At 35.4% G+C, this 16,945-nt stretch overlaps 1 protein-coding gene across 3 annotated transcripts; it reads left to right on the top strand.

Annotated features, from left to right (window-relative positions):
- Positions 1-394: 394 nt before the first annotated feature.
- On the top strand, positions 395-16,676 carry LOC106672545 (probable protein phosphatase 2C T23F11.1). 3 transcript variants are annotated; one of them, XM_014404072.2, is made up of 7 exons: positions 395-933; positions 4,961-5,174; positions 9,640-9,737; positions 9,972-10,079; positions 11,668-11,893; positions 11,968-12,059; positions 15,822-16,676. In XM_014404072.2, exons 1-7 carry the CDS (start codon positions 856-858, stop codon positions 16,026-16,028), a joined length of 1,023 nt encoding a protein of 340 aa, XP_014259558.1. In that variant the 5' UTR covers positions 395-855; the 3' UTR covers positions 16,029-16,676. The 3 variants fall into 3 exon arrangements, with proteins under 3 accessions (XP_014259558.1, XP_014259564.1, XP_014259571.1); XM_014404078.2 differs by having other exon boundaries at positions 395-648; XM_014404085.2 differs by lacking the exon at positions 395-933 and adding an exon at positions 1,142-1,241.
- The last annotated feature ends 269 nt before the right edge of the window (positions 16,677-16,945 follow it).

Here is a 16,945-nt window from a genome sequence, read left to right on the forward strand (position 1 = left end):
AATTGTCCAGTTGCGTTAAGTCGGTTCAAAAGTAATTTTTTTTTTAACTTCAGTTTATGAAAATAGTTGTTTTGTTGTGCAATCGAGGAAGAAAATGAGAGAAAATCGAATGTCTGAATTGATCAAATGAAAATATTGGGTTGTCCGGAAAATAATGCAGGATTTTGGTATTAAACAAAAAAAAAGAAACTAGTTACTTTAAAGCAATGTTCTTTAATCAAAATAATTTNCATACAAATGAGTAATCCTGTAAACGTAAACAGAATATTTTATATAGATTTTTTTTAATGAAAACTTAAAATCCTGCATTATTTTCCGGACAACCCAATAGATTGACGTAGTGTGGGGGGGGGGGTCCGTGACGTCTCGCCATGTCGCCGACGTCGTTCGATAAAAGGAGGCAGAACCGAGGCGGGACTGTTTCCAAGTTCACGGTGGAACTTCACGGTTTTCGTCCTTGACGAAATTCGGCTCTCGGTGATTCAATGAAAATATGCGTCCGTTTCAAATTGCAAAGTTTTCCTGAAAAAACCCAAAATATTCCGGTCGAGATAAAAACTTCAGTTAACGCTATGTCGAGAGTAAAAGAAGAGGAATTACTCTGAGATTGGCGCGGCCCGATGGTACCCGGGTTCGCGAAATAACACGGTACGGGATGATGTCCAACTGCTTATTTTGACATGGCATGGGTAGCGAAGCTGGCTTGCCTTCTAACCACCGCTTAATTAAACCAAATCATTAAAAAATAATAATAATAATAAAATATACAAAAATCTATCAGCCTTGATCTAGCCTGTTTTAACATTTGGCCTACAATGATTTTAATTCGCTATCCATTTTCAAACATGTAAGGACATGAACGTCAGATGTACCTGTGTAAAGTTTTACAGAAATTTCAATTCCCATAGCAAAACGTTCAAAATACAAATAAAGGTATGATAGAAGGTTTTCTTAATACAGTATAATGCTTAATTTTACTTGATATTTATTAAACTGATTTCTCTATTTAGTTTTAACTAATGTGTTTCACCTACGTTTAATGTATAGGCAGATCAGGATGATTGACTCAGACAACACATCGCTCTGCATTTAAAGCATTTTATTAACTATAAAAAGTTTGTTAATGCCACTTTTGCACAAAAAATTAACTGTAATTTGCATAACATATAAACTACATAATATCTAATAGATTGCACTGGTAGGCACTGCATTTGTGAACACATTTAGCGTATGGAAGTAAGGTAAGGTTCAGAAAATACAAAAACTGATTTATACACTGAAAGAAAAAAAATGACACTTGTATTTGTTTATTTTCATAATAATTAGGTATAAAGATTAATAGTTAACTCAAAACTTAATCTACATTGGTTTTAAGTTGAGAAGGTCTTACCTGGACAGATGCTTTGGCCAATGACGGACATGTCTGTCACTTAGCTCAAGTTCTGGGTGTACCACAGTACCATCCATGTAGATCTACAACGGTTTAGGGCTACCGAACGTCTCAATCAAAGAGGAGGTAGTGGTTGACTGATGCACGATGGCTAGATGGTCATTCTATTGCTCTTATCACACAACTGTCCTTTAACAGCTTCCTTGATAGGTAGTCGATTCCAAACGGTTTGTAAAGGAAGGTTGAGCTCTAAAACAGTCATCAGAAGGTGTGAGAATAGCTTTTTACTACTGGCGAGGCATGGAGTAGAAAGGCAGCTTTGTAAATCAGATTTGTATACTTGAACAATGAGGGGCTGTTTTCTTTATAGATGAGGCCGGTTTGGTTTGTGGCAATCAGTTGATCGGGATCATGTGTGGAGGAGACATGGAGAAAGCTTTGTTTCATTTCCCTTTTATAAGTCACATCCTTTTGAAAGACAGTTGTGGTATTGGGTTGAGTCAACATCTATGCTCGTTCCGAACTGATTGTCGTACTGAATGGATCTGGAAGGTACATGGAGTAAGTTCTTCTGGAAGCTGTGGGCCCATTCGCTTTATTTATTGTGGATAACTTCGTGGTAATGCACGAGTTGTCACCTGTTACTTTAAGGATGTATGGATTACCATATTGAATCGGCCAGCATGTTCTCTTGACATGAATCCTATAGAACATTAAGGGACTTCATTTGTTGCTGCCGACAAGCGTTGAGCAGCTTCAAACTGCTCTCGTTGAACAGTAGTATTCTGTTTCACATGACGAAATCCAATCGCTTATTTTCTCAATGCGTATGAGACTTAAGGCCCTCTGCGAGTCAGTGGAGGTAATATGCGTTATTAAGAGCAAAACTAGAAAATAAATTATTGATCAAATTTTTATCTATCACCGAATGATTTTCTGGTGGTTTGGTGAATTTATTTTCAAACCATCAGAAGTAAATAATTTTTTTTTAAACTCATGATTAGCTGATCTTGTTCAATTTGGTTTACATTAAAATAAGTATGCTGTAATTAATATTACTATAAAAATACATATAGTTTGGAATAAACAACAAAATATGAGTGTCCTTTTTTTTTGTTTTTGAGTGTATAAGCTCAAAACTCTACAGGCGGATGTACATACAAATGTGTACAAAGCTGAGCCTATCGCATCTCCCAGTTGGCCAACAATTCAAGCTTTTGTAATTTACTATAAATTACCAGTAGGCCTCAAGAATCAGCCATGACACCATCAATAGGTCATTTCCCTTTTCAACACAATCAGTCTCTTAATTTCAAATCAACTGACTCTTAAATATATTAGTTTTTTCTTTCTTCTTCCAGCTATGTAGATCTATTGTGGAACCCCTATATGTCAATACGATACCTTGGAAAGTGCATTTTTTCACGTAACCTTAAGCACCTTCCTTGGTACTTTGCGTACCACTTTTGGTCTGAGAATTGCCTTACCAAAATGTCTACAGTAACCGGGCTAATTCTTCACATTCACAAAGGATATATGCTGATGATTCTGATTCGTCCAGCTATGTAGATCTATTGTGGAACCCCTATATGTCAATACGATACCTTGGGAAGTGCACTTTTTCAAGTAACCTTAAGCACCTTCCTTGGTACTTTGCGTACCACTTTTGGTCTGAAAATTGCCTTACCAAAGTGTCTGTACAGTAACCGGGCTAATTCTTCACATTCACAAAGGATATATGCTGATGATTCTGATTCCTCCTGACAGTCGCCAAGTTTCTGTCTCAGCTTCGCCCATTTTCTTTAGGTTGTAGTTAAGAATGTAGTGGCATATAAGGCCTAATTTTTATAGTGGATCATCCGTCCCGCCTGGCTCTCCTAATTTCGGTAACTCAGCAGAAACTTTTTCTTCCCATTTGGTTTCCCAAGAGGGGGTCTGTTTCTTACTATGTTGCTACCTGATGGTACTGGTCCCTTTGTGTGGTGGTAGGTTTCCCACATAGTGTCTATTGCTTTCCTTTGGTAGGTAGAGGTAGTCTCTCCTTTTCTTCTGTGAACTGAACATCCTGTAAATTTTTGAAGCAATGATATCCTGCTTCAAGTTTGTTTTCTTCTCTACTCATATGATTCCCACGAGCAGCTAGGGAACTAATTTGTCCATTCCATCAGAGCCCCGCATGATGGGGCAAGGCTAATTACTCTATGATGATGTCGCCCGGTGTCAGAGAGGCTCTGTTCAAGACAGCATGCCAATGCGTCACTCGGCTTGATACGCACAACACCTTTGATTGGCGCGGATGCTGCTTTCTGTCTAGCTCAAGATTTTGTTTCTTCTTCCTGGCAATATCTGCACAGGCTTGTATCTGTCTTAGTCTATACATATACCTCCGGAGTCTGCAGTTTTACTGTCATTCTAGGCCTAGGTTTAATAGTTCAGTTGTTGGATTCTGCAATGGCCCTTTGATGAACTTTTATTGCATGGCTCTTTTCTGGGATAAACCATTGGAACAAGGGCGTAGTTTTAACCCATAGTCTGATGGATTTACATTTTTAGCAATTTGTGTACCGCAAGAGTTTAATGCCCTGATTGAACTTTCCGTAGAAAATTTATCAGCCTACTCATTGTTTCCTGTATGTCCTTGGTAATTTTTTATCTCAATGAACAGGGCCTTGATGCAATCCCAAACAACTGAGGACTCTACTAGAGAGCTAGTTGACTTTTGAGCTACTTGACTTAGGTGATTTTATTTTGCCTAATTGAATAACTCGCCTTTTTTCTTTTTTTTCCTACACCCATCAAGTTTTTGGAAGTATTCCTTTATTTTCTACTGAATTGACTATTCATCAGAATTACTGATAGATATAGGGACTTATTTAATAACAAGTAAGAACAATCAGAGTCAAATTTTTCAACATTTCATCGTAACATTAATTTACAATTTAACGCTTTATTAGTACATTTTTTGTGTGATTTCTTTGTGTGCTCTGCAGGGTAATAAAACTGTAATTTGGTCCTTACCGAGTCGTCCTGACTATGTTTACACATTTCGGCATTTTGCCATCTTCAGTGTTGTCTATTTGTTAAAGTTTACAGGACACAAATTACAAGTGAACACTGGTGGCGAAGATCCAAAATGACAGACCAACGAGAATAGGCCGACCAGGATGATCAGTAATGACCAAATTACAAATACATTTTTTGCTAATATCATAACATTGGCTACAGAAAATGATTGATTGTATTTATTGCTAGCTTTTCATCTAATATGTTTAACAAGGTTTAAAATAAGATTTAAAAATTATGGCATAAAAAGTTACCATCCCTTTTGTGTTCGCTTTAACAAATATGACTAATTTTTATTATTTATAGAATGTAGTGATTTATGCTGCAATATTTAGTTTTGTCTCTCAAACAAAAACATCCACGATCAATTAAAAATAAAAAAACAATGCCTTTTCGAATATATTTTCTGTCGATAAAATAACACTAAATAAATAGAAACAAGCACTGATTTTGTTATAGGTTTGCAACTAACTAAAGATCAACGATTATTATTTTAACATATTTTAGAGAACACAGAGAAAATCACTCAGCAAAATGGGGCAGTCACTGTCAGAGCCAGTTACGACAAAATGCAGTTTGATCTGCAAGAATGAACAAGTGAAGGTCGGCTTAAGTTCAATGCAAGGATGGCGGGTCTCGATGGAAGATTCTCATACACTTTTGCTCGAGGTCCCTCAAGACCCTTCAGCATCGTTCTACGCTATTTTTGATGGTCATGGTGGTGAGTCTTTAAACTTAAGTTCATGTTAGGTTTCAAATAAAAGAAAACAATGGCTATTTGTTGTATGAATACATTTTATTTAGTATTTTGCTGTTGATTTCAATAAGAGATAATGTACTAACTAATTAAAATAGAAAAAACTAAACATTCATTATAATTAATATATACATATTACAAATAACATTGCACTTGGAGGATGCATGTTAGAGAAACCAGCCAACTCTGGCACTCAATATGGCGAGGTTTATTTATTTATTTTTTTTTTTAATCTAAGTGGCGAGGTTTCGAGGCAGTGGGCTCTCGGGATGGGAAAGTGTAGATAGGGCTTGGGCATTATAGGGTTAAGATAGATCGAGATCTTTTGTGGAACTTTTGAAAGTGAGATCGGATCAGTTTGTTGACAGAAGGATGCTCAACAAGGATAGTGGGGTTACTGATGTATTAAGGAACTTTTACAATTCACATGAGGACGTTTGACCAGAAGGATTAGATGTGTTGGATATTGGATAGCTTGGCAGAATCCCTCAGTTACATGTGTCGTAAATGGTTGCAGTAATATAATATCTTCTGATAATCAAAACAGATTTCTGTCCTAAAATTCTTCATAGTTGTTTTCTCTTGAGTCTCGTTTAGGGATTTCACATCATTCGGCTGCCTAGTTATAGTCCTAAGTACCTTACATGAGAGGAAGCCGATAGCTCTTTGTCTTGGAGAGCAATACTTTTTTCTAATGTAAATGTTGAGTACATTTTTCCCCATTCAATATTGTCCCCTACTTTTTGCACCAGTTTTTGATAAGCTCAAGGTGCTCTCTTGGATGTTAAAGTTTCCTTGGATAGGATTGTGGTTGGAAGACAGAATTGCGGTATCATTACCATAGGTTGTGATGCAGCGATTGCCAGAAGTACAAATAGTATAAAGGGTTGGACCAAGAATGCTCCCTTGTGAGACACTGGCCTATGTCAGTCTGATACATCAGTACTTATTACCACACCTCACTTTGAAGTACCAGTCAGTTTAATACGATTCAAGGATAATGTAATAAGGAGTGGGTAGGATCGTTTAGGTTTATAGAGGATGCCTGTGTATTATTACATTAATATTTATAATTCTTTTGTAACTGAATAAATAACTACCTTTATTGACATACATGTTTGTACAAAAGCCTCCCCTATTAGAGGAAACTAAGTTGCACTATAACACAAGAAATTTTCTTTTTATTAATTCAAATAAAATTTAATCAATTTTTTTCTTTAAATAATTAACAATTTTTTATTTTTTAAATCTAATCATCCTTTATAAAATTAACTAGAATGAAACTAGTTGGATTTTTTAAATCTTCATTAATATTTTGTTCCATACCATTCCATCTCTTGCCAGCACTTCCCAACAAACTCCCACTCTCTCCTGGATTTTGTCTCGACATCTTCTGGTGGGTAATCCTCTCATCTTCACATTGTACCTCGGAGTCCACCCTGTGCTTATTCTTGCTCATTTTGAGTCATTCATTCTTGCTTTGTGGCATGCCCAGTTCCATTTCCTTGGAGGGAGGGCAGTTGTAAACGTTGTCGGAGTTTCTCTTCGCTGACCTTGTCTATCCTGTTTATACCAGAATGCTCCTTACCATTTTTCTTTGTGTATTTCGCAGATTTTCATCCATTTGTCTTGTCACTGTTTTCATCCATTTGTCATGTTTGAGTTTACGGTGCAACTGGGTACATTCATTTTGTTAGAATCGATGCTTTCACATTTACTGAAAAACTTCCCTTGAATATCTCATCAAGTTTCAAAGCTTTTGGATATGTACTTGTATTTTTTGTATTCTCTTGTGTATTCAATGACAGTACCATCAACTTTCATTAGGTGTCTCCATTGAGACATTGTTCACATTCGAAGATGATATGGCTGTTTCTTCCTCCTCATTGCATAATCTGCTGCCAATGGGATCATTGTTGAATATGCCCATGTTATGTAGACGTTGTCTCAGATGCTGGTGACTGGTTAATAGCCCTATCACTCCTCAGGCCTAATACGCACTGGGATTCTTTGAGTGGACTGTTTGAATCTCCGGAGAGTCTCGGCTGCGTCTAGCCTGAGTCCGGGCTGCCCCGACTCATTGTTGCGGTGAATCTGGTGTGTTGCGGGCTAGCATTTTCGGACTGTTTTGAATCCCATCCGATATGGGATTCTTTGACTCAATGTTGCGCAATATTCGCCAGTGCGAACGTGAATCGTAACAAGCGCTCTTGCTTCATTTATTTAGTTCACGTTGTAGTGTTTTCTTGAAGATTTTGACAGTGTCTTACCTAAAGTTTTCAATATGTTATTTCGAAACATACTTGATTCCTTGTGATTTGGGTTAATTTGGTTTATTATTGGGTTATATTTTTACCTTTTTATCTANCTTACCTAAAGTTTTCAATATTTCGAAACATACTTGATTCTTTGTGATTTGGGTTAATTTGGTTTATTATTGGGTTATATTTTTACCTTTTTATCCTACAGCAATATATAATTTCCAAACATAAAAGTATTTGCTTGCAGTTCTTTACTTCTTATTCAATTCTTCTTTAATTCTTTACTTACCTTGATGTATTCTCAAACGATGAATGATGGCTTCGCACACTTCTGGAACGAAATCTGATATTGATTTTTTTGAAATCCTGAATCCTCATGAGGCTTGTATATGAGTCTCCACTCTCTAGGAACTGGAGAGTGGCAGCTAATCTATTGGCCGGAGAGATAGATTCCCGAAATTTGATTGCCAACTTTTATTAAAATGGTTTCGAAATCGGTCGGGGACATCCTCAAAAAATTTCTGAACCCTGTGCCATCGTTTAATTACAACATGGCCAAAAGATTTTTCCCGTGCTGATTGCCGCCGTGAAATATTTGTCGAACCCACCATCTTTTTGGGCATTTTTTAATGGACTTCTGATTGGATTCACTACGTACAATGCAAAAAAGAGCAAGGGAAATTCCTGAAAGAGCTAGATCCTCCGTCATTTTCACAGGCACTGATGAATGTGAACTGAATCTTGGTCTGGACACGATTCTTTGTCACGGAGCAGAGTCGGGGCTGCGTCGCAACAATGAATCTACGCAGCCCCGACTCTGCAACGCAACATGAATCGACTCAAAGAATCCCAGTGCGTACTAGGCTTAAGAGTATGGACCTCTACAATTGCAGCAGTGAGTTTGCCAGTCTTGGTCAGGGTTGTTTTAGCATAAGATTTCTGTGTCTAGCACCTCTAGAGCTTCTCTCTCTCTCTCTCTCTCTTTCTCTCTCTTTTAATCTATTCTGTGCTCTTTTAATCTATTCTGTGATGGAGAATTTCAACAACCTGAGAATAGTAGCAAGCATCCCTTTTTCAAAGTACCCATTCCTGAACTGAGGTTCTTCGGAGTTTTTGCAACTCCAGACTTCAGCTAGGATGGCCCGTTGGACAGCCCTGCCCCTCTTTGTCTGGGTATTCCAACATCACCACGGCCATTTTTACTGTTTTGAGGGCTTGAGATATGTCTCATTCCCTCCCCACCAACAATGTTGGTTTGTTCTCCATCGCTTACCTCAATTTTGCTTTTTTTGGGAGGACACGTCCTAGGAGCACTTCCACTTCATGATAGGGTGCTACCCAGTGACCTGTCCCTTTTACCACTTTTGGTTGGCGTTGGCCCTGGTTTTTTGGAGTCACACTTCCAGTGGTCGATTTCAGTGCCAGAGTCGGAAGTGAACATTAGGATTTTCCTTTCCTTTCCTGATTCTTTTCAGGATTAGCTCCCCCCCCCTTTTTGTTTGGCTCTGATTGCCGTTTTATGCCTCTGAGCCTTTGAGAATTTCTTTTTGAGGAGTAGTTTTTCAATCTTCTCTGTCACCACCATTTGAGTGGTTTCATCTTCTGGTTTGGTATTTATATCTTCCTGAAGACTCCCCTCACATCTGCAGATGGGATTGGAGTAGGAGGCGGAGTAAGGTATAGGGTTTAGGAAGTGTCAAATACAGCTCCTGTTCCTACGACCCCACTTTCCGTCTTTGATTAACAGGGTACATGTTAGCTTCATAAGCTTCGTGAAGGTGGAAAGTCAGAATTGAGTATTAGAGGCTATTAGAGACGCATAGTACCCATTTGTACCCCATTGGTGAGGCCTTTTTCATTGCGTATTTTCGCTAGGTTGTCTAGCAATTTTTTCAGATCCTTGCCATCCCTTGTCACTACCATCACATCGTCGGCAAATCTAAGGTTCATTTACTTACTCCCATTTATCAGAATGCCTTCGAAAATACTTGGTAGTATGGTGTTCAATAAAATTGGTGATAGTGGGCATCCTTGTCGAACCCCTTTTTCATTTTAAACTTTCTACTTTCAACTTTTTGTAAATAATATTATAATTATTTTTGGAAACTATTGAGTTTATGTGCCTACGCTAATTATGCAATAATTAATTGAAATGGTTTTGTTTCTAGGTTCGAAAATATCAGAATATGCCAGCCGGCACCTTTACAAATGGATTTTTAACCAAAAAGCGTACCAAGAGGGAGATATAGTGCAAGCTATTGAAAACGTAAGTTTTGACAGTCGAATAATTGCATTCATTACTTAATTTTATAATTTACTACGTTTATATCCATATTCAGTTCTGTTTTACCTTCTTGTAATGAGCGAACATGAAAAATTGATAGTTGTAACAAGTAGGTAGAAAATAAAATTAATAGATGTATAAAATTAATAATTGTAAAGAGTATCAATTGGTAATTTTATATTTTATTTTAATTTTATAACATTTATTAAATTACAGGGCTACCTTGAATTGGATGCTTTTATGAGAGAAAACAAAGTTTTACGGGATGATTTGGCTGGTTCTACAGCAGTAGTGGTGCTTATAAAGGGCAACACCCTTTATTGTGTATGTAATCCTTTTGTATTTATTCATCTTCAGTTTTTTTAATTTTCAGTTGTTATTTTAAGAATAATTTGTCATATAAATTGGATTGATGTTTCAAATTATAAAAGGAAGAACAAATCAGATTTGTTTGGGTTTGAATAATATAACCAGAACAGTTTTATGGCAAGCAAAATAAATTGTAAACAATAACAAAGTATATTCTTTCGTACAGAAAGGCTTCTTGTATTATTCTGATACAATGCTACTGATAACTTTGTTATCTTTATGAATAAGAGTGGAGAAGTAATCTATTAATCATACACCTAACACGCATTTTGAAAGAAAAAAAGAGCCAGGTGAGTCATCAAATTGGTTGTCTCCTCTTTTTTTTAAAATTGTAAATGTGGGTTGATCAATCTTCAATATTTCAATTAATTAAGGATTTTAGTTGGGATAAAAAAGTCAGTGTCACGAGCAGGATTCGAACGCACGATCTTCGGCTAGATACACCGCTGCTCTACCACTTGAGTCTTGAGCTATCGTGACCTCGATCCACTCGGACACCAACTTCCCACCTCAACCCCCTTTTGAGATTTCCCTCCTTTTTGCCATTTTTCAAATGTCGTGTAATCGGATTGGATTCTCGACGACAATTGAATTGGCCACAGAGAGCTTTAGTGAGGCAAAGAGGAGGGAAAACTCAAAAGGTGGGGTTGAGAAGGGAAGTTAGTGTCCAAGTGGATCAAGGTCACGATAGCTCAAGTGGTACAGCAGCGACGTATCTAGCCGAAGATCGTGGGTTCGAATCCCGCTCGTGCCATTGGCTTTTTTATCTCAACTAAAAACCTTAATTAATTGTAATATATTAATTGGTCAAACGGACCACGAAATTAGTGAAGTTAATTTGAGTTTCGAATTATCAATTCCCCCTCCGTTTCTACGATAGATTTCCGTTGGAGTTGGTATGACTGGTGAGGTTTGTTTTCTCTGAGGGTTTTTGTATGTTTTTCATTCTTTTTCGCCATTTTTTGTGGGTTCGAATCCCGCTCGTGACACTGACTTTTTTATCTCAACTAAAAACCTTAATTAATTGAAATATATTAATTGGTTAAGCGGACCACTAAAACTAATGAATTTAATAAGTAAAAATGAAGTATGTATTCACTAAAGCTCTCTGTGGTCATTTCATTTGTCGCCGAGAATCAAATAGATTACACGACATTTGAAAAATGGCAAAAAGGAGGGAAAATTCAAAAGATGGGGTTGAGATAGGAAATACTTCTTGTGCTTGTTTTTCTGCTTGTTTTGCAATCACCATGCTGTTGAAATCTAACATTTGCCTGCAACTTCTCTCCGAGCTTCATTTTTAATTTTATTACAATGTGTGTTACACCTCATTTCATCTTATCGTGAGATTAATCCACTTTGACAGTGACTGGTGTGTAAGGCAAATGCCGACTAGTGTCTTTTGAGTTGAGTCAACCAGTGGGAATGAGAACATTAGTGACACTTGTGCTTTTTGTGTAAATCACAGGCAAAGGCTTGTAAGATAGGGAAAAATAAAGTATGTGTATTTTAGGATTTAAAATGTTTTATTTGTATTTTAAAGGGCAATGCTGGCGATTCAAGAGCAATAGCTGTTGTAAATGGTACGGTCCGACCACTATCTCACGACCACAAGCCGACAGAACCTGCAGAGTACGCACGGATAAAGGAGGCTGGTGGATGGGTCGAGTATAACCGTGTCAATGGTAATTTAGCGCTTTCAAGGGCTCTTGGCGACTACATGTTTAAAACTAACAGTAAAAAAAGCCCTAAGGAACAAGTCGTTACTGGTAAAAAGTTCAACAAAATTTAATTTTTTAATATACAATTTTTTTAAAACAATTATTTGAATTTTTTTCTCCAGCTTTTCCTGAAGTCATTGTAGAAGAAATAGATGAATCTTGGGAGTTCATCGTACTAGCCTGTGATGGTATCTGGGATGTTATGTCAAATGAAGTATGTTCAATGAAAAACTAAAAATTTAACAAGAAGAGGCTACCAATTTTAATGAAACTTTTTTTTTTGTGATATGAAGTCAGAAAATTTTAGACATGTCTCCGAGTGTTCTTGCCAGTAGACTTTAGAAGTTTTTTTTTTTTTTAGAAGTATTTTTTTTTTAGAAGAATTTTATTAATTTATATGATTTTTTTACAGCTTTCTGCCTTTGTTGTGCATGTATTTCAAGGTTATTACATCATTTCGAATTTTCCCTCCTTTTTGCCATTTTTCAGCCGAAGGTCGTGGGTTTGAATCCCACTCGTGGCACTAACTTTTTCATTCCAAGACATTACATAAAAAGAATAATTAATTGAAAGAAGTAAATTGGTCAGTCAGACCACTAAACATAATGGAGTTACTATATCAGTCGATTTGTTTTTTGTTAACTAGGATAAGAAAATAGTATGCAGGATCTTGTATTAAATGAGATTAGATATATAAAAGGTTACAAAAATAAAAAGATGCTTCCAGTAAAGTAGGCCAAAAAATATTTTTATTGGAATAAATAATTCGTGCTTGTTTTTAGCATCCTTTAAATCAATTCATTACAGATTTTTATGGCAAACAAAAATGGGCATTTTGTTTGGCTGGGGTCAATTTTTTTTCTTTCTGATGTCCACTGTTCTACTTAATTCAAACAACATCCACTGTTTTACTTAAAAATTCAAATACCCATCTTTATCCTTATTATCCAAATTCATTATTAGTACTGCTGAAAATCTGAAAATTTCAGTCTTTGTCAACAAGGTTAATTTTATGCCATTATAAGTGAGAAAAATGGAATCAACAAAAACTCAATTCTTTAATTTTATAAATACAGTTCTAATTTATTTACGGAGGCCTGGTTTATGCCATTACATGTTGCTTATTGGCTTCCAAACCTCTGTAAGATTTCCCAGTTGTCATGGGCCACCAACCCAGGATTCTGATTATACAAATAATCAAATATAGGAAATGAATAAAAAGCTCTTTTTTAAGAAACTAAAAATTTAATCTCTATTTTTTTTATGAAACAAATATAACAAAGAAATAAAAGATTTCTCCCTTCAAATGTTTGTTCTTCTTTCCAAAATTTATAACTGATCAAAGTTGATCCTCTGTGTCTTGATAACACCTAATTCTTTTTTATTACCCACTCTGGATGATGATGTTTATTGGCTACTACTATTGCCACTGGACACCTCATATCACCTGGAAGTATATATGTATATATATATATCCCCATAAGTTCCCCTGCGATAGAGATTTCTCAGTGCTTAAAAAAAATTAATAAAAAATTTTTAAAAAAAGTATAAGCAGTTAAGGGACATGCAAGGCTAATTCTAACAACCAATAAAAGTAAAAGTTTGGTAAACCTAGTTCCTCCTGGACTGATATTGGATTTAAAGTGTTGGTGGTTTAGAATATACAGTAGACTCTAGATTAACTGAGATCCAGTTATCTGATTTTCGGGTTAATCGATTAAATCCAAGATTTAAAAAAAATTAAAAACGCATATTAAATATGTATGTAAACTAAACTAATAAAGCCATCTAAACTCCAGTCACGGCAATAAGTACAAATATTTTCTTAGAAGCTCTAATGGCATCATTACGATAATATCCAGTACTGATAATTTCCTAGATTCTACTACTCAGCTTTTTAGTTTTCTATTCTTTTATGTATGTACATACTTCAGTATAAAATTAAACATTGAACAGTACACGTAAGTAAAAATGGCTGAACACGAAACCAAACGAAAACTGGTTTTGATTTCAATTTAAAAAAAAAATTGCAGCAATTAAACTAGCCATTAAAGGGGCTAGTGGGCGATTGGCTCAGAACAGTGCCAAACTGGAAGCATTCACACTACAGCCGTGTTCAACATCGGCCGACCGGAAGTCGATGAAGCCTTCAAAGTGCCCATTGATGAATGAGGCTATCTTTTTGTGTTCGTTCAACAGAGGAGCAAAGGAATGAGTATTTTTGGTCTGATTATCAAAGAAAAAGCCATGATCTTAGCTAAAAAAATTTCCCACCGATATTGAAAAATTGCAAGGGAGTGAAGGTTGGTTATGGTAACAATACATGCAAAATAAACATATTTTTGTACAAAATGCATTTTTTAATTAATTTTCATTTCAAATTTTTTTTTTTTTTTTTTTTTTTTTTTTTTAAAACTAATTACCAACGTTTTCTCACAAAAAAAGGACACACTAACACATAGATCCTTGGTTGATCAAGAGAACTGTATTTAAAAAAAAAAANTGTACAAAATGCATTTTTTAATTAATTTTCATTTTTTTTTTTTTTTTTTTTTTTTTTTTTTTTTTTAAATAGTCGATTATCCGAGTTTTTCAATTATCTGAGGTAGGTCTGGTCCTGACTGCCTTGGTTGATCAAGAGAACTGTATTTAAAAAAAAAAAACATTTAGAAGAACATGAAGGGACTGTGATGGCAAAAATGTTCATCAGTGGACTACAAACCTGCATGTTTTAGCAAAAGGTGTTGGGGAACATATCCAACAACCCCAGCATATCCTTCTGGATTATATATCCATTATGGAACAGACACACTAACCACGGTCCCCTCCATATATTCCCTGGATATATTCCAGTAAATAAGCAAAAACGGAAGACCTTGAGAAATTGAAGCGATTCTTATTAGAAACAAATGTCATAAAAATGTTTTACATGATATTTTAGTGACTAACTAGTAAGCAGGAATCAACTGAAAATTATGACCTGACTCATCCACACTGGTAATGATAGGCCAAGCAAGATTGTCACAAGGACACTTATTTTTGGCCTAAGGCCCACATATGTGTCCAGCCGGCATGTAGAGAAAGGTTGCTTGATGTGTCCCACCAAATTGAAGGTGTAATTCCTTCTTTCTATATAGAGAGCGAGAAGGAATGCCACTAGATATGAGAATTGTGCTTGAACAAAGCAGCAAATATCTGGGCCCCCCCGGTTCCGATTTTTGGAGGAAACAGGATTGTTTTATTGTATAAAGTACTGATAGTTTTGTGTACCTAGTGACTAGAGAGTAAACGTATTTATTAGTGTGAATGTGTAGTGTGAGAAGGCCGATGGTGGAATATCGAGTACCCCATCGACCCTCACATAATCTAGTTATATAATAGTGATGTGAAAAGGGTGATGGAGGAATATCAAGTACTCCACTACCCTGAGTGAAAATAAGTAAAAAAACTCTATAAGAGTGAGAGGGGCTGAAATACCAAGCTTTGATAATCGCTGGGCCCAATCACGGTGGCTGGACGGAAAAAACAGTTCTGACCTCGGTCCGCTAACAGCCAAGGAGGGTGATTCTTGAGGCTTACCGGTAATTTATTGTAAATTATAAAAGGTGGAATTTCTGAAGTGATAGGCTCTGTAAATGTGTGTGCATGTGCAGATTTGAGCTTATATAGATAAGTAATCAATAAATCTTGAACTTAATGGGAACATAGTCAAGTAAATGTAAAAATTATCACCAATTTATTTTTGTTTACCTTTATTAGATATATCTTTTGGGTTTTGTATATTTGTGTACATCTACTCTCATTTAATACTTGCATACTAATTTCTTATCATATGTTTAAAAAAATATTGCCAAGAACCTAGTAAAAATGTTTCATTGAAATTGGTAATGTCATTAGCCTCCCTTTGTTAGCTAAAGCATACTTAACACATTTGGAATATTCTATTAGTACTACTAGTAATGTCAATTTATCTTAGGAGGTGGCTGGATTTATAAGAGATAGGTTGATGAGACAGTTACATCCGGATGTGATTTGCGAAGAATTGATGATGACTTGCCTTGCTCCCGACAGTCAGATGGGCGGTTACGGCTGTGATAATATGACAGTTACTATAATTGTGTTCCAGAATACTAAAGTACAAAATTTAGAAAATGTGGCATTAGAAAAACATCTCTTACTGTAAATAATGAGAACTTTGATTAATACCGGTATGCAATTTTATACGTTAAATTTTTAAACGGCGATCTTATTTTTTCTATGCAATTGTACTAAAAATTTTATTACTTGAGCTGTGTTAATTAGTAGTTACGATTTTCCTTTATCTTCTCAACAATAGTTGCATCTAACTTTTAAATCTTTGTTTGTAAATTAATAATTATGTGTGCAGAATTAAATCTATATCTAAAAGTTTTGGTGATATGAGGCTTTTAAATGAATTTATTTGTAATAATACTTGTAGAGATTGAGAAAAGACTGAATGTTAGATCGTAGATTTTTTTAGTAGGGGTATAAACATACTTGCAATAATGAAATTTTTTGTAATAAATTAAATTTCCTAGTCTTCATAAATTAGATATTTTTAATTACTTTTGTTATTTAAAAAAAAAAGAGTTTTAGTTTTGTTTAATCATAAAAAAAATCATTTTGAATAATAAAAACAGCTTTTTCTAACATAAATTTTCCATTGTTTTTGTTATAGGTGGCACAATTTTGGTTGATAAATGTAATATTCATTGTCATCATTAAATTTGTTAATTAATTAACTTGATCACTAGTTTCCAGTGACTCATTACATTTAATACAATAAATGACAAATTGTACATTTGCAAAACTGGTGTCTTAATTTTAATGCTCGATCCTTTATATTTCCATAAAACTTATTTAACCCACTTTAGTCGGCCAATTTATGCTATTAAACTGGTAAGTTATTGTATGAAATAATTAAAAAAAAAAAAAGACTACTGTTTACACAATCGTTAAAATACGAAATTGGAAGTAAATCAATTACGGAATCTTGGATGTTTGGACAATGAAACCCAGTAGTAAATTTGGATAATATAAAAAGGTGTTATCAATGTAAGGTACCAGGTAGGTATCTGG

This window comes from Cimex lectularius, unplaced genomic scaffold (genome assembly GCF_000648675.2).
Source record: "Cimex lectularius strain Harlan isolate CLEC.00 unplaced genomic scaffold, Clec_2.1 scaffold313, whole genome shotgun sequence".
NCBI classification, from domain to species: domain Eukaryota; kingdom Metazoa; phylum Arthropoda; class Insecta; order Hemiptera; family Cimicidae; genus Cimex; species Cimex lectularius.